The 24439-nt window shown below is 39.8% G+C and overlaps 1 protein-coding gene across 9 annotated transcripts in view; it reads left to right on the top strand.

Moving 5' to 3' along the window:
- The window catches only part of LEPR (leptin receptor), a 64839-nt gene that overhangs the window by 29574 nt on the left and 10826 nt on the right, over nucleotides 1–24439 (top strand). For 7 of the 9 annotated variants that reach the window (XR_008380031.1, XM_053590325.1, XM_053590324.1 and 4 more), the window contains exons 7-18: nucleotides 710–854; nucleotides 3299–3589; nucleotides 4089–4206; nucleotides 6347–6546; nucleotides 8319–8467; nucleotides 9449–9608; nucleotides 9723–9805; nucleotides 13905–14121; nucleotides 18791–18973; nucleotides 20413–20508; nucleotides 21838–21943; nucleotides 22849–22924. Coding sequence is in view for 8 of the 9 variants with exons in the window: in XM_053590325.1 (XP_053446300.1) it covers nucleotides 710–854; nucleotides 3299–3589; nucleotides 4089–4206; nucleotides 6347–6546; nucleotides 8319–8467; nucleotides 9449–9608; nucleotides 9723–9805; nucleotides 13905–14121; nucleotides 18791–18973; nucleotides 20413–20508; nucleotides 21838–21943; nucleotides 22849–22924 (1824 nt within the window). In the remaining variant the exon portion in view is untranslated. The remainder of the gene's footprint in view (nucleotides 1–709; nucleotides 855–3298; nucleotides 3590–4088; nucleotides 4207–6346; nucleotides 6547–8318; nucleotides 8468–9448; nucleotides 9609–9722; nucleotides 9806–13904; nucleotides 14122–18790; nucleotides 18974–20412; nucleotides 20509–21837; nucleotides 21944–22848; nucleotides 22925–24439) is intronic. The other 2 variants (XM_053590326.1, XM_053590330.1) reach the window with 1 other exon arrangement.

Raw genomic sequence — 24439 nt, forward strand, 5'->3', positions numbered from 1 at the left:
CATCTATAAGCTGCAGAGAGCAGGATTTAAACACGAGCCATCCGATGTTGTTTTGTGCCTTCCTGATGCTTTTAATCATTTTTAGTCTGTGACTTCCCTGACAGTCTTAAGTGAGTTTAGCAGTTTTGTGCTCCCTTATCAGGAAACGGAGTTCATCCCCTGAGTAACTCCAGCCAGTGGCTATTGTAAGGCAGGTTTGGTGTCAGGTGTCTGCGTCTTGAGTCTGCTCTGTAGCTCATCATCGGGCTTGGGCTCTTGAAGGTGTTGGGGTCCTCCTCCTAGCCTCCCTCTGGGGACGCTCGGGCTCTGTGCTCCCCCTCCCCCCTGCTGAGTTTCCTGCCCAGGGTGTGTTAGAGACGGCCTGCGGAGCCCTGAGGCTTTCCACCAATTTTAGCTACATTGCTCAAAATTCTGAAGGTCATGTCTTCATTATTATTCAATTAAAAATTACAAATATTTTCTAATTGTCATAATGTTTTTTTTTTTTTTTTTTTTTTTGACCCACGGGTTATTTAAACTTCACTGACTAATGTGCAGCAAACATTTAGTATTTGGTCGCTGATTTCTACCTAATTCCACTGTGGCTGGGTAACTGCTCTACACACATTAAGATTTTAATATTTTGAAGTTTGTTGAGATTTGCTTACGATCAATTTTGGCAAAACTTCACGTTGACTGGATGCTGTGTGTCTTAACCAACATTTAACAGGCTGACAAGATCGTCCCGGCCACAGCCCTACCCATAGGCAGTGTGCTTCCTGGGTCTTCGTATAAGGCTCAGGTGAGGGCCAAGAGGCTGCGTGGCCCAGGAATCTGGAGCGACTGGACCCCCACACACACTTTCACCACACAAGGTAGGTCACGTGGGAGCAGCGTCCACTGAGAGAGATACGTTTTCTGAATTTGCCTTTGGTGTATTATAGGCATCTTAAATTTTACAGCTTAAAAACAAAGGGGGGAACAAAATATTAACTTTTAATTTAAATTACGAACATGGTGATTTGTTAAAATTGTGTCAGACGTACAAATCACCACAGGTGTATGAAAAATTGCTCAATGTCATTAGTCATCAGGAAAGTGCAAATCAACACTAGGATGAGATGCCGCCTGACCAGTTAGAGTGGCCAGTATCAAACGCAGGCAAGACAGAGACTGCAGAGAAAAGGGTGGGTGGGACATGTGTCTGACAACCCGGTTTTGGAGATTGCTCTCTTTCTAAGGAAGGCTAAATCTTCTGTTTTCAATTCCTTGTTCTTGAATGAGAGGTCTTAGTGGCCAGCCATGCAACATGAGGATAGTGATAAACTAATAATATCAGATCCCAAAGGTGTGGAAGTTTTTACACAGTGGCACGACTCGAGGTGGGGGGAGAAGAGACATTCCACTAAGTCTTTGTTAAACCAGCTGATGAAACATTTCTCTTCCACAGTAAAATAGCTTTATTTTTACCCTTTTACTTCTCTTTTTAAAATTAAAAAATATCAGGGGGATATATATGCTTTTGTTACATGGGTACCTTTGATAATGCTTACGTCTGGGCTGTTAGTGTGGCCACCACCTGAAGTGTGTTTTCCCTCCTCCCACTGACCTCGTCCCCCTGTCCTGTTCCAATGTCCTTTTACATCTTCATGCCCATGTGTACCAGCTACAAGAGAGGACACGTGGTGTTTGTCTTTCCATTCCTGAGATAGTCCACTTAGGACAATGGTCTCCAGTTCCATCCGAGTGGCTGGAAGTGACACTGTTTCATTTCTTTCTGTGGCATACACAGTGCACATGTAATCTGCCATCCTCACGCCTCCCTTTTCATAACAGTTTGAATAAATGTGTTCAATATAAACGTCATAAAATTTCAGATTTTCATTAACTGTTTTACTTATTTTTAGGTTAATAACGTAGTGTCTAATCATGCCAAAAAATATTATGACTTCCCTTTGATTTCCCAATTAAGCCTTACTTTGTGGATTTGACTTCAAAGGGAACTGCTTTGAGTATTTCTTAAAAATCATCTTTAAAATGAAAAGCTTTCATGCATGAAAGTTCATTCATATTTTTAAAAAAAGTAACAGTTGTTCTGAGACTTTTGAAGCAGGTCAGTAATGGGGCTGTGGGGCATGTTGAAGGTGGTTTAATGATCTCTCAATGCTTGGCCATTGTGAATGATGGACAGGGGAAGCTGGGAGCCACCCTGGGCTCTGAGTACACTTAGCCGTGTCCATAAATCTCACTGTCGGACTTCTGTCCAGTAATGTCATGCTCCTAAGTTTCTTCCTATTTCTATTTAATTATAGACATAGAAAACATTAATGTCTTGTATGGATGGTAAAATAAGACACTGATATTTAGCATATTATCATAGAATAGAGAAACAATTCTATGAAACAATGAAAACCAATTAAGGTGGGGTTTTTTGTATTTTTAAGGGTAATCCAGAGATCTGTGTGTTAACAGATATTAATATTCCATCAGCAGATGATTTACCTTAAATTGTATAATTGAAATGTACTAATATTTTTATAATGCACGATGGTGCAAATAATTTCTTCCTATGTAAACCATCATTTACTTTTTTCTCGTCTCATTGAAAATAGTAGGCAAACTGTGTTTCCAACAATAGAGGAAAAATAGTATGAATAGTGTGCAGGTGTTAAAAATTGTGCTTAGGAAAATACTGGTTCCCCTTGTCCTCAGCCACATTAAATAATTCAACGTGATGTTACAGCCCAGAATCTGCAATTTTCTCTGTCTTTATATTGGTGCTTAATTTATGTTACATTTCCTAACTATTTTTAATTTAGATTTTGTTTTATTTATCTGTTTATTTGAAATTTTCACATATCCAAATAAGGCAAGAGCAGCCACCGTTTTTACTGGAGGATTTTGCCCCATAGTGACCTGTTTTGACAACTTGCCGTTAAGTGTCCCTGAATCTTAACAGACATTTCTGGAAAGAAGCACATCATTATGCAATTAAACCGTATTTCATTCTTAGTTAATGTTGTGCTGAATATGTCTGTGTTTGGTGATGGCGCTCACAGAAGCTCATTCGCTGCACAGCGCAGTCCCGCAACCCCAGACGACCACGTGCGGACAGGTGCTCAGAGCCGCGGGTCTCTAGCAGCTCGGGTCGTGTGCACAGCGGGTCTCTAGCAGCTCGGGTCGTGTGCACAGCGGGTCTCTAGCAGCTCGGGTCGTGTGCACAGTGCATCTCCGGATGTGCCGAGCGCGACCTGTGCCAACCACTCACCCGGCGTTTCCTGTTTCCGTCTGACGTCCCACTTGTCTCCTCTTATTACAGACGTCATATACTTTCCCCCTAAAATCCTGACAAGTGTTGGATCTAACGTTTCCTTTCACTGCATCTATAAGAATGAAAACAAGATAGTTTCCTCAAAAAAGATTGTCTGGTGGATGAATTTAGCTGAGAAGATTCCCCAAAGCCAGTATCGCGTCGTGAGTGAGCGCATCAGCAAAGTCACGTTCGCCAACCTGAAGGCCACCAGACCCCGGGGCAAGTTCACGTTCGACGCCGTGTACTGCTGCGCTGGGCCCGAGTGCCACCACCGCTACGCGGAGCTGTACGTGATCGGTGAGGACTGTGTGGACCCTCCCTGTGCCACGGTCCAACGAAAATGCAAGGGAAACTTTTCATTGACATTTTTAAAGTGTTTTTGCTTTACATTAATTTTGTCGTTGCTCATTCTTCTTACTTCTTTTTCCTTTTTTTTTAATTTTTATTGTTGGGGATTCACTGAGGGTACACAGAACCAGGCTACATTGATTGCTTTTGTCAGATAAGGACCCTCTTATAATTGTGTTCCGTCCCCCCCAAAGCATGCCACATGCCCTTGTCCCCCCACCCCTCCCTCCTTCCTTTCTCAGCTCTCCCATCCCACCCCCCACCGTGTACTAGGACCTTAATTGTCCTCATATCAGAATTGAGCACATAAGATTCTAGTTTCTCCCTTCTTGTGATGCTTTACTAAGTATAATGTGTTCTACTTCCATCCAGGTTGATACAAAAGATGTAAAGTCTCCATCTTTTTCAGTGGCTGAGTAGTAGTAATATTTTAACGTGTTTTAAATAGATGTCAATATCAACATATCCTGTGAAACTGATGGACACTTAACCAAAATGACCTGCAGGTGGCTCGCCCCTGCAGCCCAGTCACTTGTGGGGAGCACTTTACAACTGAGATACCACAGGTATGTGTTATTTTTGTTGTTTTGTTTTTCTATGAATATGGTAAGATAAAATTTTTTATAGAAATAACACCATAATAGCAGTCTGCTGGGTTACTGTCTTCCCAACAGAGGAAGGTAGAATATGTATGTAATTAATTGGAACATTTTTGAGAGATTATGTAAATTTGTGATTCTTAAAAAAGATCACATCTGAGGTTTAAAAAGTCATAATTTGTATCTTTTTTGAATATCAGTCAGTTCCATACAATTGCACTTTAACTCTTGAATGAAATACTAGGAAAACACATTTGACTTACAGGATTCACTAGGGAAGAATGTGGAGGATTATGAAAGTTTAATGTCATTTGGCTAAAGATTAATGCCTTGCAAAAACTTACAGGTAGAAGGCAAGACAGCAGAAGACAGTATGAACAGTTTTTAGAACTAGGTGAGGTCATTCAGGAAATAAACAATAAAGAGTGAAGTGTTCTAATAAGAAGCAACTGGTTCCTTTTTTTTAAAAAATCTTTCCTCTTTTAAAAAGAATTCAAGGCATTATTTTCTTATAAAATTTCCCATCCCTCTACAAAGCATTTTATCTAAAATGGTATCAGCTCTGATTAGAAGACAGATACATTTTTATTTTTAAAGTGCAGCATACTAGTTTTCAAGTATGTGTCCTGCCCTTAAATACTACCTTGCAATTTATATTTCTATTTGCCCTGCACAGGTAGTTTGCATAATGTGCTAATTTGTTCTCAAAATCTAAGTTTTCAACTTGAAAAATAACCCTCCTCTCTCCAATACTGTGGTCTGAGTTCTATTCCCAATGCTGCTAGTGTATTCTTATTCCCACAATATCTCGGATGGGAACATCTGCCTTCATCCCACATGACGCGAGTATTATAAAGTTAGTGTTCCTGGCATGACGCTTTGCTTCCACAGTCCGTCCTTATGTTCTTTCCATGGCGTTTTCACGTTAAAAAAGGTGTTTCTGGAAGACTATTACATAAACCTCATAAGCTTTGTTTATGTTTGGTAACACTTACAGAATAACCAAGGAACTAACTGGGCCAGTTTCTTAACCTCGCAGGCCTCAGTTTCCTTGTGTTTAGGTAAATGGAGAGAGAAGAAGGGCTTTCAGGGTTTCCGTGAGCATTTGTGACATGTTCACTTGTTATAATTAAATGATGTAACTTCTCTTACTTAGTGAACGCTCTGTAAATGGTTATCACTGCCATGCTGGAAGTGGTGCAGGCTTTGGGTCCCGGTGGGCTGTAGTGCTTTCTGCACTGGGCTCGCTCCACATGTGCTGAGAGCCCCGTCCCTCGTCACTGTCACCACTTACATGCACACACACATGCATCTGTGATTGTAATTTTGAGGAAATAAGAAAAAGAAGCATTATGAAAAGTACAAAATGAGAAAAGAACACAGGCTTGTATCTCTTCGCTTCCTCACGTGGTGGTCTGTGGAGGTGACGGCTGTTGCCAATGCACACGTGTCCAGGAACACAGCAGCAGGTTGTTTTAGAGAAGAGGAGAAGGGCTCTGTGCACTCTCTGGTGAGGTGTTGGCTCGGACTCATTTATAACATATTGTTAAATTTCTCCTCTGAGAAAATGAGTAATACACTTGGTAGTGTAATTTATATACATGTTAGGGATTGGTATTATTTTAATTTATATTAATTTGAACTTGAAAATGTCGGGACATTGTCAAGTAGGCTTTAGTTTACGGTCAGGTGCAATCTCAGTTTGTGCTGGAATGTAATTCCGTATTTCAGGTGGGAGGGATTTGCCTTCCTTCCCATTCCAGGAATGCCCCACTGCTACTTTTGACCTAAACTTTCAATGTTGTGTCATTAATCTGCACCGTTAGTTTAGATTCTGAAGCATTGTGTGTTCTGTCCCTAACTGGATTGTGATCTGCTCATAGAGCACTTAATTTCGCTTACATCCCCACTCGGGGTCTAATGAATATGTAATGAATTACTGTCAATTTCTATGGGAAGACTGAAGATTGGGAAATAAAAGGGAATTTAAGCATGTCTTTCTAATAAAAACATCTATTTTTACATGGAGCAAATCTGTCTCTCTTTTAAATAACAAACCAGAGTTCTCAGTTATCGTCTTAAGGCTTTTATTTTTGTATCTTTTAAGGAGCAGCCTCTACTGTTCTGACACTCCGTCTATTCAACCCATATCTGAGCCCAAAGATTGCCGTTTGCAGAAGGACGGTTTTCACGAATGCGTTTTCCAGCCCATCTTCCTGTTGTCTGGCTACACAATGTGGATCAGGGTCAGTCACCCACTAGGGTCACTTGACTCTCCGCCAACCTGTGTCCTTCCCGATTCTGTGGGTACGTCACACTGTGCCCTGTGCCTTCATTTTTGTTAGCAGATTTGGATGCAGATTGATTCAGGGCTAATGTTGTATCTTGACATTTTTGTATCATACAAGCTTTTGAAAAAAGTTGTTCCCGTTTACAGTGTGATCAAGAAGATATTCAGCCTTAGAAAGCCTTGAAGGTTTGAGTTCATTAAAAATTATTTATAGCATACATTTTCAGCATGCTATTTGATAAACCTGGGTTGCTAGGAATGAATGTTTGTAACATTTTTCTAAGTGATGAATGAATTATGTTCTGTTTTCCATCCACTGTATTTATCCGGTATTTCTAGTCCAAAAGTTTAATTTGGATATTCTGAGGGTTTGGTAGTCTGGGTACTCAGAATCCACGGATTGAATTTGTTAGGCTGGTAGGGTATAGAAGCATTCAAAAGCCTGACTTGAAATGGGGAAGTATTTAAACACTTGAAGTATTTAAAACATTCTTTTCAAACGATAACTTGATTTCAGAGGCACTATGAGAGCTCTTAGAAAATTTGATATATCCCTCAAATATTATTGTGAAATCTTTAAGGAATGACTCAGTCACGGGCAGCGCCTGTGGCTCAGTGGGTAGGGCGCCGGCCCCATATACCGAGGGTGGCGGGTTCGAACCCAGCCCCGGCCAAACTGTGACAAAAAATAGCTGGGCGTCGTGGCGGGCGCCTTTAGTCCCAGCTACTAGGGAGGCTGAGGCAAGAGAATTGCCTAAGCCTAGGAGTTGGAGGTTGCTGTGAGCTGTGACGCCATGGCATTCTACCAAGGGCGATAAAGTGAGACTCTGTCTCTAAAAAAAAAAAAAGGAAAGAAATGACTCATTATGATTTGTAACATAAGTGAAAGAATAGCTTTTGGTATTGTATTCTATTTTGTTGTAAAATTATGTCAAAAATCCATGTATGAGTCATTATTTTTCAATTAATTACTATGTTTGAATTAAAACTTAATTTTATTAAATACAGGGTCAAGTTATCTTATTCAATTTCTTTTTAAGTAGAAAGTCTGAATCAATTCATTCTCTTCCCACTATTTAATTTCATTTTAAGTGATTTTACTGCAAGTTATGCTTTTTGGTACTACGTATCCTAGGATATAAAGGACCACTCCTACACCCCTTCCCTAAACGCGTCCAGATGATAACACGCATGTGACAAGTGCAACAGGGACTCAGTACCACTTGTTATCTTGTTAACCGTGGATGCTGGGCTTCTCAAAAGTGAAGTGAAGAGTTTAGGTTGGGCTTGTGTTCCTGAGAACTAGAAAGCCATGTGGAAATTCAACTTGCGGGCCCAGTTGCCATCTCCATCTCTCACTTACACATTTGGACTAGTCATATGAGCACTCTGTGTCTATTTTATTATCCATAAAATGTGGGTGGCTCGTCACACATTCCCAGCATGGGCATTATGGGGAGTTTCTTTGATATTACTTGTTACTATGATACCCTTTTCATGCAGAGACAATGGACCAATTTGTAATCACATGTTACTTTTAACTTTCGGACGGACATGGGAAATGTTTTTTTTTTTTTTGTCTAGCTGACCTCATAATTTGCAAAAATACAGATAATCCCTTTTTAAATGTATCACATAAAGTAATGGGGAACAAATGAGATAATGAATGAGAAAGTTTTGAAAAATATATACTGTTTTATAAATCTAAGGTATAAAAATATAACAATGTTTTTAAGCATTTTTATTTAAATTACCATCCCATAATACTTTTTTTTTTTACAATTTTTAGTAAAGCCACTGCCTCCGTCCAGAGTACAAGCAGAAATTACTGTAAATGTTGGATTATTGAAAATATCTTGGGAAAAGCCAGTCTTTCCAGAAAATAACCTTCAGTACCAGATTCGCTATGGCTTAAATGGAAAAGAAATACAATGGAAGGTACCTTTACTTGGAAATTTCAGCTTTCCTAAGTACTGCTTTTATAACGTTTAAGAATTTTATTGTGTGGATCCATTTTATTGGCATGAAAGTGCCTCTGCCTGTGTTCTATGGCCATTTTCATCACGTAGATTGTTCTCAGTCCCACCTTTTTAAGGAACAAAATTTCCCGCAATCCATCAGTTCCCAAAGTGCGTTTTTCAGAGCATTGGTCCCACAAAACGTTTCTCGAAAAAAGATCACATGGCTGAGTCTTCCTAGCACAGAGTTGTGGTGTGTCTGCCATAGTAAAGGTTTGAAGAGGTTCTCCCTTAAGGAAAAGTGTGTGACTTTATTTCATCCCGTATTCCCCAAACTTATTTTTCTCAAGGAACTATTTTTCCTTTGACATCTGTTAATAGCTTTCAGTACACACATGTTCATTAGAATGTGCACTTTGGAGAAGCTGCTTTTCCAACAACCAGAATCACTCCCATGGTGGTGAGGGGGCCTGTGGGACTCTCCAAGTCAGGTTTGTGATGGCAGCCTGCAGAGACAGAGGAGTGTCTGTCACCCTCTGTGTCACTGGTCACAGTGATGTCAACTAGAACAAACTCGACAGTCCAGCTGCTTCCTGGGAGAGACTGAGTATCAGGGATGCTGTATAGCCAGCTCCCTCTCACCCATAGGTTAAAATTCTCAAATGTCCCTGCAGATAGAGGATCAGTGGACAAGGGTAATTAGCAGGGTTAAAGAGTGTTTGGGAAAGGAGGTTGCATTCAAACTGGTCTAAATCTTGTCATCATTAAGAAAATGACAAGATGAAAAAGAAAATTCTTGACACTCCAAGCCTAATATGACTATTTCTGAAGCCAGAAAATGCAGAATTGGTTCTGATAATTTTGGAATGGTGTTAAAGTTTTAAAATGAAATGGTCTTCAGGGCCCTTTGGATACATGTGTCTTAATAATGGTCAGTCTGATGCTGTGGCCTGTTTTACAGATGCATGAGGTCTATGATGGAAAATCAAGATCCGCCAGTCTCCCGGTGCCAGACCTGTGTGCTGTCCACACGGCCCAGGTGCGCTGCAAGAGGCTGGACGGACTGGGCTACTGGAGCAACTGGAGCAGTCCAGCCTACACTGTAGTCATGGACATAAAAGGTCTGCAGAGATTTTGCAAGTGTGTTTTGAAAATGCATAAATGTGTTTCAGATGTGGCTGAAAACTAATCCTTGCAAAAATATAGGTAAACAACTTGAGTTCCTTATTTTGCAGTTCCTATGAGAGGACCTGAATTTTGGAGAATAATCACTGCGGATATTACAAAAAAAGAGAGAAATGTCACCTTACTTTGGAAGGTATTCTTGCTTTTTAATGTCATTCTTAAATTGTACTTGAATACTCTTAAAAATGTATTTACTTCAGGCTCGGCCCCTGTAGCATGGTGGTTATGGCACCAGCCACATACAGCGAGGGTGGCCGGTTTGAACCCGGCCCGGGCCAGCTAAAATAACGATGACGACTGCAACAAAAAATATCTGGACATTGTGGTGGGTGCCTGTAGTCCCCGCTACTTGGGAGACTGAGGCAAGGGAATCGCTTAAGCCCAAGAGTTGGAGGTTGCTGTGAGCTGTGACGCTACAGCACTTTACTGAGGGCGACATAGTGAGACTCTGTCTCCAAAAAAAAAAAAAAAATGTATTTATTGCATTGTCATCATTAATCTTCAGGAAGCTCTGTAATTCCATATTTCTCTTTCACTCTGAGGTGTGATTGCAGAGCGCTGGGGCACTGGCTGGGGCCGGGAGCCTTCAGTCCTCTCTTCACCTGGGCCTGTCACAGAGTGCCCTGTCTGCAAAGTCACTTAGACTCTTCGGGCCTCAGCTTCCTCACTTGCATAAATGTGAAGTCTACAGTTGTGTTCATATTAATCCTGAACTGTGTAAATGTGGCCTTCCCCACATACCCACAGAGGTATCTAAAACATGAGATGATCCCATTTCTGTGATGGAGTGTAAGCAATGATAACTCCATAACTACAGGTATTTAGCCTCTCAATTATCAAAGCATTCACTCTCCCAGATGAATTGATTCTATCCCAAGGGTATAGATTATTTAGTCAATAGATAACTCATTTTTTTTTAACTTTTAGGATCATCCACATCTGATAAGTAGGTAACAAATTTGAGATTGATTTGGGAATACACACGTGAAGTAAAACAATGTTCCCATCACCCCAAATGTGAAATTTAAATGTAATCCCTAAGGTTGAATGAGCACATGTTTGAAAATGGTTCCTTGATCTGTGTAAGAATTGGGGTGTATAAGGCTTTGTATTGGTTTAGTTTGTAAATCCAATTGCTATATAATTTTGTTTGGTTTACAATCAATACAATTTCTAAACTGTTTTTTATTTAAATATTTCTAATTTGAAGTTGGTACTATAACTGCATTTGCATTTATTAAACATTTATTCTAAGCTCTGTATAGTGTGTCCACCTCCCGGGGAATTTGGGGTCTGGACTCGGAGAGACCGAATGGGCTGTGGACCCCCCCGAGGGACTGTGGGACAGAAGCAGTGATCTCGCCCAGCAGATCCATCTCCCATGGGCTCCCTTTCTCTCTCCATGCACGCTATCCAGAGATCTGAGCATTTCTACAGCCACGTTCCCAGGGCCACAAGCAGAATTCAAGAGGTTTTCTTCTGCTCAGATGTGTCCTCTCACAGCTGTGGCCAGCTGCCGTGTGCCCCGGGCTGTAGCTGCATCCCTGCCCCTCTGACCCCAACACACTTCAGAGCAGAGCAGTTGTCTTTCTTCCCGGGCAGGCCTGTGTTTTCCTTAGATCAGGGATTCCATGTTTCTTCAGCGATCCTTTCTGGAAGGGTGGAAATGGTTTCTATCTGTGTTGTCCGGAGTGGTAGACACCAGCCATGCTAAATACCTGAAATGTGCCTCACGTGACTCAGGAACTAATTTAAAATTGTAAGTGGCCAGTGGCTGTCATACTGGACAGCAGAACGCTGTGGGCGCCTTCGGGTTGGTCTGTGGGAGGAGACGGCACAATGATGGTCCCTGTCCTTGCAGGAGCTTGCATGTCTGTTACTAGCCAAATTGTCTTTCATGAAATTAGCTTTTGCTTTGTATTTAAACTGAGGTTAAATTGTTCGATGATTATAGTTCTCCTAGCCTGGTTCTCAGACTGGAGTAAGATTTGCCCCATGATATGCAATAAATAAGCCACAAGGCCATGGATAAGTGCGCTTCTTTGATAAAAACCCCATAATTTCTCTGGCATCTTTTAAATAATAAACTATTTTAGAGTAGTTATCAGTTTACAAAAAGAAAATAGCAAAGATAGTACAGAAAATTCCCCGGTACGCCCACACCAAGTCTTCTGTTTTTTGACACTTTACATTAGTATGGTCTGTTTGCTACAGATAATCAGGCCATGTTGGGATGTTATCATTAATTAAAGTCCATAGTTAGTAAAGTTCGCATTTCTGTAGTTTTTACAAAACATTCTTTTCCTGGTCCAGGCCTCTGACCAGGAGGGCAGTTGCGTTTGTGGCGTGCCTCCTCCTGCCCCTCCTGGCTGTATAGTTCCCTAGATCTCTGTCTGACACACTTGACACATTTGTGTTTAACATTATGGCCTGTTCTGTGGGAGAGGCTGAGTCACGGGATGCTCCCCCTTTCTCATCAGTTTTCTCTGGCAGTTTTTCTACTGTCTGGCTCAGTCTCTCGCCCACATGTAGGTTGGAAGCCTATCACCCCTGTCACAGAGCTTTTGGCTCACTCCTATAATCAGAATGTTGGGAGGGTGGAGGATCCCTTGAGAACAGGAGTTCAAGATCAGCCTGGGAAACACAGTGAGACCTGTCTCTACCAAAAAATTTTAAAAAATGATCTGGGCACAGTGGCACGTTCTCATTGTTGGACTGAGAGATGACAGACAAGAAACAGAACGGTCCATGTGGCAGTAATTAGAGTCGGCGACGTTGGTGTAAACTCGTATTTAGCTCAGCACATGGATAAATGGGTTCTGGGTTATTATACACACATATTTCCTTGGTTTGTAAGCTAAGTAGTAAGGTGGGTGCCCAGAGTATTTCACATACTATTGTGCAATAAAACCAACCGGAGATCTGGGGAGAAATGGCTGGTGCAGGAAGTATACAAGATAACCATGGAACCTTTGTAGTACCAGTGAGTAAGGCAGTTTACCATTCCTTTTACTCAGGATTATACAAAATATTGCCTATTAAAAGTGACAGATTTTTCAAACAAAAGGCAACATTTATCTGACTTTTGAGAGTTTTCATTCTTGTAGTGTTTGCTCAAATCTTACTCTCCACCTGCTCAGATGATTCCAAGATCTGCAGTGTTGCAGGTGTGCACAGGTGTGTTTAATTTTCTCTGCCATTTCTAAACTAGAAGGACACAAAAGGAAAAGAAATTGAGATACACTTTCTCGTCTGTGGTATAGGATCTAGCTTCCTATGGGCCTATAAGGGACTAAGAACATTGAATCTTACCTGCAACAGGTGAAGGTGATTGGGGACGTAGGGTGCATTGTTAGACTCCATAGAATGGAAGAATGGAATTGGATTATGTATGTATTTTATTTTATTTTATTTTTATTTTTTGTGAGACAGAGTCTCACTATGTCACCCTGGGTAGAGTGCTGTGGTATCACAGCTCACAGTAACCTCCAACTCTCGGGCTTAAGCGATTCTCTTGCCTCAGCCTCCCAAGTAGCTGGGACTACAGGTGCCCACACAATGCCTGGCTCTTTTTGTTGCAGTTGTCATTGTTGTTTAGCTGGCCCGGGCTGGGTTTGAACCTGTATGTGGTGTATGTGGCTGGCGCTGTAACCACTATGCTGCAGGGGCCGAGCCTAGGCAATTTAAATAAGAATCTTCAATGATCTGGTGCAATTTTTTCTAAACTAAAGGTCAGAAATTCTGGATTGCCACATCCATGGTTCTGATGGTCTCCCTCCCTTGTTAGTCTCTGGAAATTTCCCCTTCTAGATGATCAGAGGGAGGAAAGATGAAGGATGTATCATACTGGGACCCACAGGAGTGAGCATCTTCCCAGCTCTTCTTGTTGCCCAGAACAAGCAATCATCTGAGGGTTATTTCTTGTTTGCTTTTCAGATGAGGAAACCATTCCTTGTCAGTGGCTGTAAATTTAAAGTGAGATTCGTTGGTAGAAAATTGTCCTTATTGTATCCTTATTTTATCATTTTCAAGTGATTTATTATCTGGGTCTTAAGGAAAAACCTCGGAGCCTGTATCCTGCCCCCTTCCCAGTTCCTCAGCCTTATAATAAGAAAAGCCTGTTCTGATGTGACCCTCACCTCCTGAGGAGAAATGTGTAAAAAGTTCCATGAGCTCGGTTGATATAAAAAACTTGGCAGTCCTTAAGTTAATCAATTTTATGTTTACTACAGCCCCTGATGAAAAATGACTCCTTGTGCAGTGTCAGGAGATACGTGATAAGCCACTACACCTCCCGCAACGGGACGTGGTCGGAGGACGTGGGGAACCTGACCACATCCACCTTCCTGTGGGCAGAACAAGCGCATACAGTTACAGTCCTGGCCGTCAATTCAATTGGTGCTTCTTCTGCGAATTTTAATTTAACCTTCTCACGGCCTATGAACAAAGGTAAGGTACAAAGTAATCATCCTTTGGGCCTTTTAACGTTCAACCTTTGCAAACGCTTCCCACTCTATCTTTGAAGCAGCCTGCATTTGGTCTGCATTTGAAAGGCTCCCTTTCCCTGTTCATCTCTTCTTTGTCTGAAAAATAACAAAATACATGGTGTACTGATGGTTTAATACAGTCCTTGGTAGAACATTGTTGAATGTTAGAATATTCTAATAAATCTGATACTTAAATCAACGTATTGGAGTTGGACCCATGGAGGTTGTAGGTCAACCTCTCTATCTTTCTCCTCCCACCCCCACAGTGCGAAAAAAGCATGCACATTTTAAGAAAGGAGAAAAAAACTGTATTAAAATTGTAATACTCAAGTCATGTTTGACTTCTGTGATTACGAGGGACACAAGATACAATATACAAGATAACAAATGTTATTGTATATATTATTACAATTTTAATACAGTTTTTTCCTCTCTTAAAATGTGTATAATTTTTTTGGCATCCTCTGTATATGACTAAAATATCTGTGGTGTAAAAGTATTATATGTGTAAAATACCGTGTATAATAACAATAACAAGACATGTTTATGGATGCAGGTTAGTTGCTGAGACTTAAAAATTACTATGGGCTTCATTTAATGTGAATGGTGAACTCTCATTAATTTTGATGTATTTGATTAATCGGAGAATTGAGAACTACTTTCAGTAGGAGTTTCTAAATTATATATTCAAAGTGTAAACTTTTAATAGAAAATGCAAGTTGTCTATATCTCTACCAATTTTTTTTTTTTTTGCAATTTCTGGCTGGGGCTGGGTTTGAACCCACCACCTCTGGCATATGGGGCTGGCGCCTTACCCCTTTGAGCCACAGTCACTGCCCCTGTATCTCTACCAATTTTTAAAGGTTAGCCGCTCCATGAAGTCTTTGCTTATTGCTTTATTTGAATACGTCTTATCTCTTCCTTAAATCTCAGCGTCCTTTCTACTTTCATTTTATTATTATTATTTTTTTTACTGTTCAATATTTCTTTTTTTTTATTATGAAATCATAGCTGTGTACATTAATGCAATCATGGGGCACCATACACTGGTTTTATAGAGCATTTGACACATTTTCATCACACTGGTTAATATAGCCTTCCTGGCATTTTCTTAGTTATTGCATTAAGACATTTATATTCTACATTTACTAAGTTTCACATGTACCCTTGTAAGATGCACTGCAGGTGTAATCCCACCAATCACCCTCCCTCCACCCATCCTCCCCCTTCCCTCCCCTCCCTCTCCCCTTTCCCCATATTCTTAGGTTATAACTGGGTTATAGGTTTCATATGAAAGCCATAAATTAGTTTCATAGTAGGGCTGAGTACATTGGATACTTTTTCTTCCATTCTTGAGATACTTTACTAAGAAGAATATGTTCCAGCTCCATCCATGTAAACATGAAAGAGGTAAAGTCTCCATCTTTCTTTAAGGCTGCATAATATTCCATGGTGTACATATACCACAATTTATTAATCCATTCGTGGATTGATGGGCACTTGGGCTTTTTCTATGACTTAGAAATTATGAATTGGGCTGCAATAAACATTCTGGTACAAATATCTTTGTTATAATGTGATTTTTGGTCTTCTGGGTATATACTTAGTAGAGGAATTATAGGATTGAATGGCAGATCTATTTTTAGATCTCTAAGTGTTCTCCAAACATCTTTCCAAAAGGAATGTATTAATTTGCATTCCCACCAGCAGTATAGAAGTGTTCCCTTTTCTCCACATCCACGCCAACATCTCTGGTCTTGGGATTTTGTGATAGGGGCTAATCTTACTGGAGTTAGATGATATCTCAAAGTAGTTTTTATTTGCATTTCTCTGATGATTAAAGATGATGAGCATTTTTTCATATGTCTGTAGGCCGTGCACCTGTCTTCTTCAGAGAAGTTTCTCTTCAAGTCCCTTGCCCAGCCTGAGATGGGATCACTTGTTCTTTTCTTGCTTATATGTTTGAGTTCTCTGTGGATTCTGGTTATTAAACCTTTGTTGGAGACATAACCTGCAAATATCTTCTCCCATTCTGAGGACTGTTTGCTTGCTTTACTTACTGTGTTCTTGGCTGTGCAGAAGCTTTTTAGTTTGATCAGGTCCCAGTAGTGTATTTTTGAAGCTGTTTCAATTGCCCAGGGGTTCCTCCTCATAAAATACTCACCCAGACCTATTTCTTCAAGGGTGTTCCCTGTACTCTCTTCTAGTATTTTTATAATTTCATGTCTTAAGTTTAAATCTTTAATCCAGTGAGAGTCTATCTTAGTTAATGGTGAAAGGTGTGGGTCCAGGTTCAGTCTTCTACAGGTTGCCAGCCAGTTCACCCAGCACCATTTGTTAAATAGGAAATCTTTTCCCCACTGAATGTTTTTAATTGGCTTGTCAAAGATCAAATAATGGTAAGTAGCTGGATTCATCTCTTGGTTCTCTATTCTGTTCCAGACATCTACTTCTCTGTTTTTGTGCCAGTACCATGCTGTTTTGATCACTATCGATTTATAGTACAGTCTGAGGTCTGATAGTGTGATTCCTCCTGCTTTGTTTTTATTTCTGAGTAATGTCTTGGCTATTCAAGGTTTTTTCTGATTCCATATAAAACAAAGTATTATTTTTTCAAGATCTTTAAAGTATGACGGTGGAGCTTTAATAGGGATTGCATTAAAATTGTATATTGCTTTGGGTAGTATGGACATTTTAACAATGTTGATTCTTCCCAGCCATGAGCATGATATGTTTTTCCATTTGTTAACATTTTCAGCTATTTCTTTTCTCAGAGTTTCATAGTTCTCTTTATAGAGATCTTTCACATCCTTTGTTAGATAAACTCCCAAATATTTCATCTTCTTTGGCACTTCTGTGAATGGAATAGAGTCCTTAACTGTTTTTTCAGCTGACTATTGTTGGTATATATAAAGGCTACCGATTTATGAATGTTGATTTTGTAACCTGAGATGCTGCTGTATTCCTTGATCACTTCTAAGAGTTTTGTAGAAGAATTGCTGGTGTTTTCCAGATATACAATCATATTATCTGCGAAGAGCGAAAGTTTGATCTCTTCTGACCCTATATGGATACCCTTGATAGCCTTTTCTTCCCTAATTGCAATGGCTAAAACTTCCATTACAATGTTAAAGAGCAGTGGAGACAATGGGCAGCCTTGTCTGGTTCCTGATCTGAGTGGAAATGATTTCAATTTAACTCCAGTCAATATGATATTGGCTGTGGGTTTGCTGTAGATGGCCTCTATCAGTTTAAGAAATGTCCCTTCTATACTGATTTTCTTAAGTGATCTGATCATGAAGGGATGCTGGATATTATCCAAAGCTTTTTCTGCATCAATTGAGAGAATCATATGGTCTTTGTTTTTAATTTGTTTATGTGCTGGATTACATTTATAGATTTACATATATTGAACTAGCCTTGAGACCCTGGGATAAAACCAACTTTGTCATGATGTATAATTTGTTTGATGTGTTGCTGGATTCTGTTTGTTAGGATCTTGTTGAATATTTTTGCATCTATATTCATTAGTGATATTGGTCTATAATTTTCTTTTCTTGTTGAGTCTTTTCCTGGTTTGGGGATCAGGGTAATGTTTGCTTCATAGAACGTGTTGGGTGGTCTTCCTTCTTTTTCTACATTTATTATTTATTTCTACTTTTATTAAGATGTTTTATATCCTGCCTTATGATTACTTTTGTATTTGTAGTGTAATCTTCTTATAAGTTCCATAACGCCAGCACAATGTCTCACCCTTACAATTTTTCAATAAATATTATTCCATTAATGGAAATATAGGTTGAATGCTGCAGTGTGCCAGGTGGTGGGAATCCCAGCGTGAGGATGCTGTCATGGTCACAAGCATCCAGAGTCTCCTGGGTGAGACAGACGCTAATCTAATAATCACACAAGTGAATGACTCTTCTCCAAGTGAGATAAGTGCCCTCAGGGAAGGAACGTAATTTTGTAAAAGAAATGAAGAAAAAAGGGAGCTGACATGGCACAGGGTTGGAGAAGCCACTTGAGGAAGTGGCACGGAGCTGAAATCTGAAAGAAGAGAGGGAATTAAACTTCTACTGAAGGTGCAGGGGGAGAGGGGAAGCCTGGCTCCTGACAGGAACAGCTTCACCAAAAGTCTTCATGGCACAGGACAGAAAGAGGAAGGGCAGGCTGGCTTTGGTGTGCAAAACCACAACAGGTGGAGAGGCATCTGGAGACTGGGTCCTGGGGCTTGGAGGCCTGACAGGAATCTTGTCCTCAAACATGGGAATCCGCTGGAGGCTTTTGTGTGGGACTGTGTGCAGGGCGTGTGAAAATGAACAGGTTTGTACTTTGAAAGCATCACTCTGTTGGCGGAGGTTGGAGTTTGGAAAGAATCAGAGGATGGATGATAGGCTTGTGCAGGTTACAGCTGAGAAACCTCAACCGTATCACAAAATTAGTCTAGGTTTCAGGTAGAACCACACGTTCCTCAATATCACATATTTGTGTATTTGTCTGCTTATGTAACTCTCATAAATACAAAATAAATGCCCTGTGTTCTACTTGTCTGTGAACCTGCCTTCTCTTCCTCCTCTCCTATTCCCGTAGGTTGTAAGTAGATTTTTGTTAATTTTTTCTTTTCCCCTCAGTAAATGCTGTGCAGTCACTCAGTGCCTACCCCATCAACAGCAGCTGTGTGGTTCTCTCCTGGGTGCTCTCCCCCAGTGACTACAACCTAATGTATTTGATTATTGAGTGGAAAAATCTTAATGAAGATGAAGAAATTAAGTGGCTTAGGATCCCTTCATCTGTTAAGAAGTATTATATCTATGGTGAGTTTACCAAATTTTAATAAGTTTCTCTCTTCAATCAGGACAACACTGCAGATTGTTAATTCAATTACTATAGACAGTTCATGAAAACTTCACAAGCACACATGGTCCCACCATCTTACTGTGTGTAACACCTGTTACTTTATCAAAACATTTAATTCTGTTTCCTTTGATGCTTTTTACTTTAGTATTTTGTACAGTTGTAACTGTATCATATTGTGTATTTTGCACAGTTGTAACTGTATCATATCATGTGTTTTGCACAGTTGTAACTGTATCGTATCATTTGGTTCCGATTTCTTTCTATCATTATGTAACATTTTATTCCATAATCTACCTAAACTATTTATTTTAGATTATTAATGTTGCTTCTAGCATTACTTTCTGTTAAACCATTTTTAACAGCTTCTGATGTCTCCTCCTGGCTTCTGATTACCCCCACAAACCATGAACCAATTTACAATGTCACTAGCTGGGGTGGAAGAGCTGGACAGGAGGTCTGAGGAGTTAGGGCCTGGGCTGAGGCCAGCATAGGCTCCCAAAGATAGACCAGTTATCCCAGGAGGCAAGTAAGCCCAAGTCTATAGGTTTTCGGTCTATAAGGATTGAGGGAAGTAACAGCAAAGCTAAGGCTTGCCATGGTCATCACTGTCATCTCAAGGACTCTTGATTTTATTTCATTCCAGAGACCTAGAATTTAGCATCAGAGTAAATTTATTAACAAATTATTGATGGAGAACTGAGTCTAGTTCATTGCCAGTGCTGTCAAGGTGATTACTCTCTACATTTTTCTTTAAACCACAGGGATATAAACTGTAGGCTTCAAAGAGATTTGTCTTCTTCTATTCTAGTGGAATGATAAATCTTATTAGCATTTGTCAAAGTCATGGGTAGACCAATTTGGAGCTGTGCTATGGGAGGGTCCTTCCCTGTGGACCTGGACCCAGACTATGCAGTGGACTCCTGGGCTTCACGGCCACTCTCTCTGTATAGACTTTCATAAGACTTGAGACTCTCAGCTACTTTGAATGGGAAACTATGTAAGCTACATTCCCACATAAAGGGCATGTTGACTGCTTTGGGTGTAAGAGAGAGGAGGCAGGACATCCTGTCCTGGGACAGGACTTGATGAGTAGAAACAGCTCACACACCCCGAGTGTGCCTCACAGTCCTGGAACATGCCTCTGAAAAACTGCAAATCTTCTACTTCTGGGTAAGGTCTTTTAAACCTTATTTGGAAAATTACTGTCATTACTAGAGAATTTGCTGATGTCCTTTTTGAAATTCCCTTAATCATTAGTTCAATCTGTAAATAACAACTATGTTCTGTGCTTGGAAATATGGGATGGTCACTTTCATTCTTTTTTTATTTTAACATATGTTTCTCTCACTAATATTAATTAAGTATAAATGAGCCTTTTGTATGTGTTTCTCCTCAGATCATTTTATCCCTATTGAGAAATATCAGTTCAGTCTTTACCCAATATTTATGGAAGGAGTGGGGAAGCCGAAGATAATTAGTAGTTTCACCCAAGGTATAATATATAATTTTATACAGAAATGGATGTTACCTGATTTGTTATCATGTGTTTATCTTCTTTCTGATGGGATTATGGAAGAGTCTGGACTCTTAGGTAGATGTATCATGGGGGAATTCTGAAAGAAATATTTTTTTCCTGTAAAAATAAACTGGAGAGATAGTTACAGAAATAAATTCATTGGGTCCCTTAACATTTCTGATTCATCTTGTTGTACGTACATGGAGTACCAACATTTTAATTTTGTTATGACTTTTAAAATTGCCTTCAAATCCAAGCAACTCAATAATGAAGTTTCAAAAGAGAAGTATTTTGTCTAGTTTTAGAGGAAAAATGATTTTAAAAATTAATTCTTGTATTATTCAACAAATATATAGAGAGCAGTTCATTCATGTGTTAATTCAACAAACACACAGGGAGCATTGTTCTCAGGGCTGTATTGATACTGAGCCTGAGCCCGGTCCATGCAGCTTTCATGCCAGCGCCCTCCAGGGAGCGATGGACGATAAGTAAATTATGAGTAATATGATTCCAGTCAGAAGCAAGCGTCATGAAGGCAAATAAAAGTGAGGTGAGGGACAGGGTTAAAATGTGGTGTTTTAGTGAAGGCAGCCAGACTTGGTCTTTCTGTGGAGGTGAAATCTGAGTAAAGCCTTGAAAACACACTAATCCTGACTTCAGGGCCGGAGGGAGGTTCTGGGAACCTGCTGCTTTAAGTGGAGCATGTAAGGCCCCTTTAGGATGACACGGTTACACTGTTTCCTAAAATGTAGCTGTGTCATAATGCTTATGAGAAAAAAACAAAAAACTGGTTTCATTACACACGGTTTCATTTAAAGCTGAGGTTCTCAAGACCCTTGGACAGGGTGAAGCTGGAACTTACGGTACAAAGGGTGGTCCAGACAGAGGGACAGTGTGGCCATGACCTTGCTGAGTGAGCGTGCTGGGTAGCTGAAGACAGCGAGGCTGTCTGTGCGTCTGCAGTGGACAGAACAGAGGTTGGCAGGTGTCCCCTGGAAGCCAGTGCTGGGACAGAGTCATCATGACAACTTTAATTGACACCTTGAGTCAGATGACTTAAAAATGACCAGATGGAAAGAACTGGCAACTAAGTAATTTTGAACAAATGTCTTGCTAATTTATAGGTATAATACTGAATAACATAATAATTATTAATATGGTAATACATAGCATACTTTCATATTCCCCTTTTTTATTTTTATGTTTTTGAAAGTGATACAGATAAAAGTCTACTTTAATTTTTGATAGACAGGAATTAATATTTCGTCAAGCTTCTGAGTTGTGTGACTTGTATTTCTCTTTCAGATGATATTGAGAAACACCAGAGGGATGCAGGGCTGTATGTGATTGTGCCGATAATTATTTCCTCTTCCATCTTGTTGCTTGGAACACTGTTAGTATCACACCAAAGGTATTGTACTTCGTGTTAAGAAGCTTTATGGCAAAGACCTTAAGCATGTTTAAACTTTGATTTAAAACCTGAATCACGAGTATTAACGTATTCTAAGTGGTTTTTATATATATTCAGTATACAGTTAAGATGGCAGCAAAAGCAAAGGCCTATTTACAGGAAGTTTTACAAGAAGTGACATTTCATTTTGCTAGAGACATAAACCTCAAGGAAGAATTTTTTTATATATGTATTTAGGAAATATGAGGCTTACAACAGAAAATCCTAGGCAATACATTCTCTGGGGTGGATAAATGGCTTCCGGAGTGCTTCCGCTGGGCACGGGACTTTCTTAGTGAAATGGACTGTGACAGTAAACTTCTCCTGACCACCTGGAGCGGTTCACTTACCACCGGTGGGCGCTCTGCTCTGGTTCACTTACCACCAGGGGGCGCTCTGCTCTGTAGACTTGGCCGGGTGGCTCCAGGCTGTCTGGCTTCCCAGGCAAATGACCTTGAATTCCCTGGACAGTCCTACGATTGTCACATCTCTCTGTGCTGAGAAGTCGAGTCCAACAAGGTTATTTTACACATGCCAAATCTCTACAGAAAGATCTGTCTTTTAGCAAAAAATATGGAGAGGATATTTTAGAATCTGAATTTGAGTAAAGTGAGCCGATGGGGCCATGTCAAATGGATTTGTTGCTGATACCCACTTGATGGCCATTTTTAAAATTTCATTTTCTCTAGGGAAAACCTAAGTTTTAGCACAGTGCTTGGCACACAGCGCTCCATAAATGTTGACTATTTTTACTATTATAGGGCTTAACTTTCATCTAGATAGAAGTTTGGTAAAAGTCTTTGCCAGCATGTGAAAATTCAGTATGAATGATGTTCTGTAGTTCTGATGCCTTCTATTCTTTGTAGAATGAAAAAGCTGTTTTGGGAAGATGTTCCGAACCCCAAGAATTGTTCCTGGGCACAAGGACTTAATTTTCAGAAGGTAACTTTTTCAATTTTTTTAAACCTAAAACATATCAGATTGAATTTTAGATGCCATATGACTTCTAGAGTTTTATTCACTGTTAGTACTTAAAAGTTCTTATTTTATTAAGTCCGTTTTAATGTGTCTGTTTATTACATATTTTCTATGTTAGAGAGAGGAAAGGGGAAGGAGGAGGAGGAAGATAGAGGGAGAAAGAGCAGAGAGCAGGGGACACAGGAGGGAAGATGGGGTGGGGGTGGGGGTGGAGTGACAGAACCCAGCACCCCAAAGACAGACAGGAATAATGCCTCTATCACATATTTTCAAGAGTAGCAGGATGCAAGCATTTGAAACACAATTCAGCACATAATTTATCATATGAGAGTTAATGATATGCCTATCATGCTTCCGTGTCAGACTGCATAATAATGTAAATATTCAAATATTAAAGCTCAAATCTGGTAGAGAATAGCAATTTGGTTAAACTTATTTAGTGGAAATTGTTTTTAGGCAAAGGGCTGGAATCAATATTTTTAATCTCTATAATTATCACCATAATTATTTAAATAAATTCAAATATTAAACAAATAATCTTATCCTTGAGCACTACCATCTGAAAAAAAATGCAATTACTATAATAAACTCATATTTATAAAGATAGCGTCTCATCAAAGGAAAGTACTTTATGAGACAATTAGTCAACTATAATAAAATAGTTTGTACTTTCTTCTGTAATATAATTTTTAGAAAGCCCTAAAGTTTCTGTTAATTCTCATAATTTCCTTTGAAGCAAAGTTGGCCGTCTATCCGTAAGACTGGGAAAATAGAATTCAGCCTTCATGTCAAAGTACATGATTTTTATCAACAAAACAGTACTTATGTGGGGGTTACTGTGCAATTTCAATGATTGCATCTTTATCATAGTCACTTGTTGAAAGTTTTCAGTGATTTCCTTCTGGCTACAAGCTATGCTATAGTCCCCATAAGTTAGCACTCAGGGACCTCTCTGTACAATCTCTTGTAAGTCTACATATCAGAGTTTTGCCGTTCCTAGGTCTTGATCAGGCCTATGTTATACCTTCCACCTACACAGGGCCTTCCTCATCAATGAAGATCTTGCTGTAGGCAATTCTTTCCCTCAGCCTTCATTTAACAGTGTAATTCACAAGAACTTTTACCCCCTGTAAGTGCCTAGAGCATTTTATTGTGTAATTAATTGTGAGTAGTGCTCTGAATTCAAGGACTGTGTTTAATCTATCACGAATATTTGTGGCACTCCTCCTGCTTTGTGAACATTATTAAAGTAGGGATTCATGAACTAACTGCTAGTAATACATAGTAACAGTGTCCACTTCTTTATGTGCAAATTGCTGAGATATGTCCTCTGACATTCAGAGTTTTACTCAAACAGCATCTCAGGTTCCTCTCCTGTAAAGTAAGGTTCACAGGACTTACCTTATTAGGTGTGGGGATTAAAGAAGATGATACTTGTGACATAATACGGTCACAATAAACATTAGTTATTATTTTACA

This window comes from Nycticebus coucang, chromosome 5 (genome assembly GCF_027406575.1).
Source record: "Nycticebus coucang isolate mNycCou1 chromosome 5, mNycCou1.pri, whole genome shotgun sequence".
In the NCBI taxonomy this organism is placed as follows: Eukaryota; Metazoa; Chordata; class Mammalia; order Primates; family Lorisidae; genus Nycticebus; species Nycticebus coucang.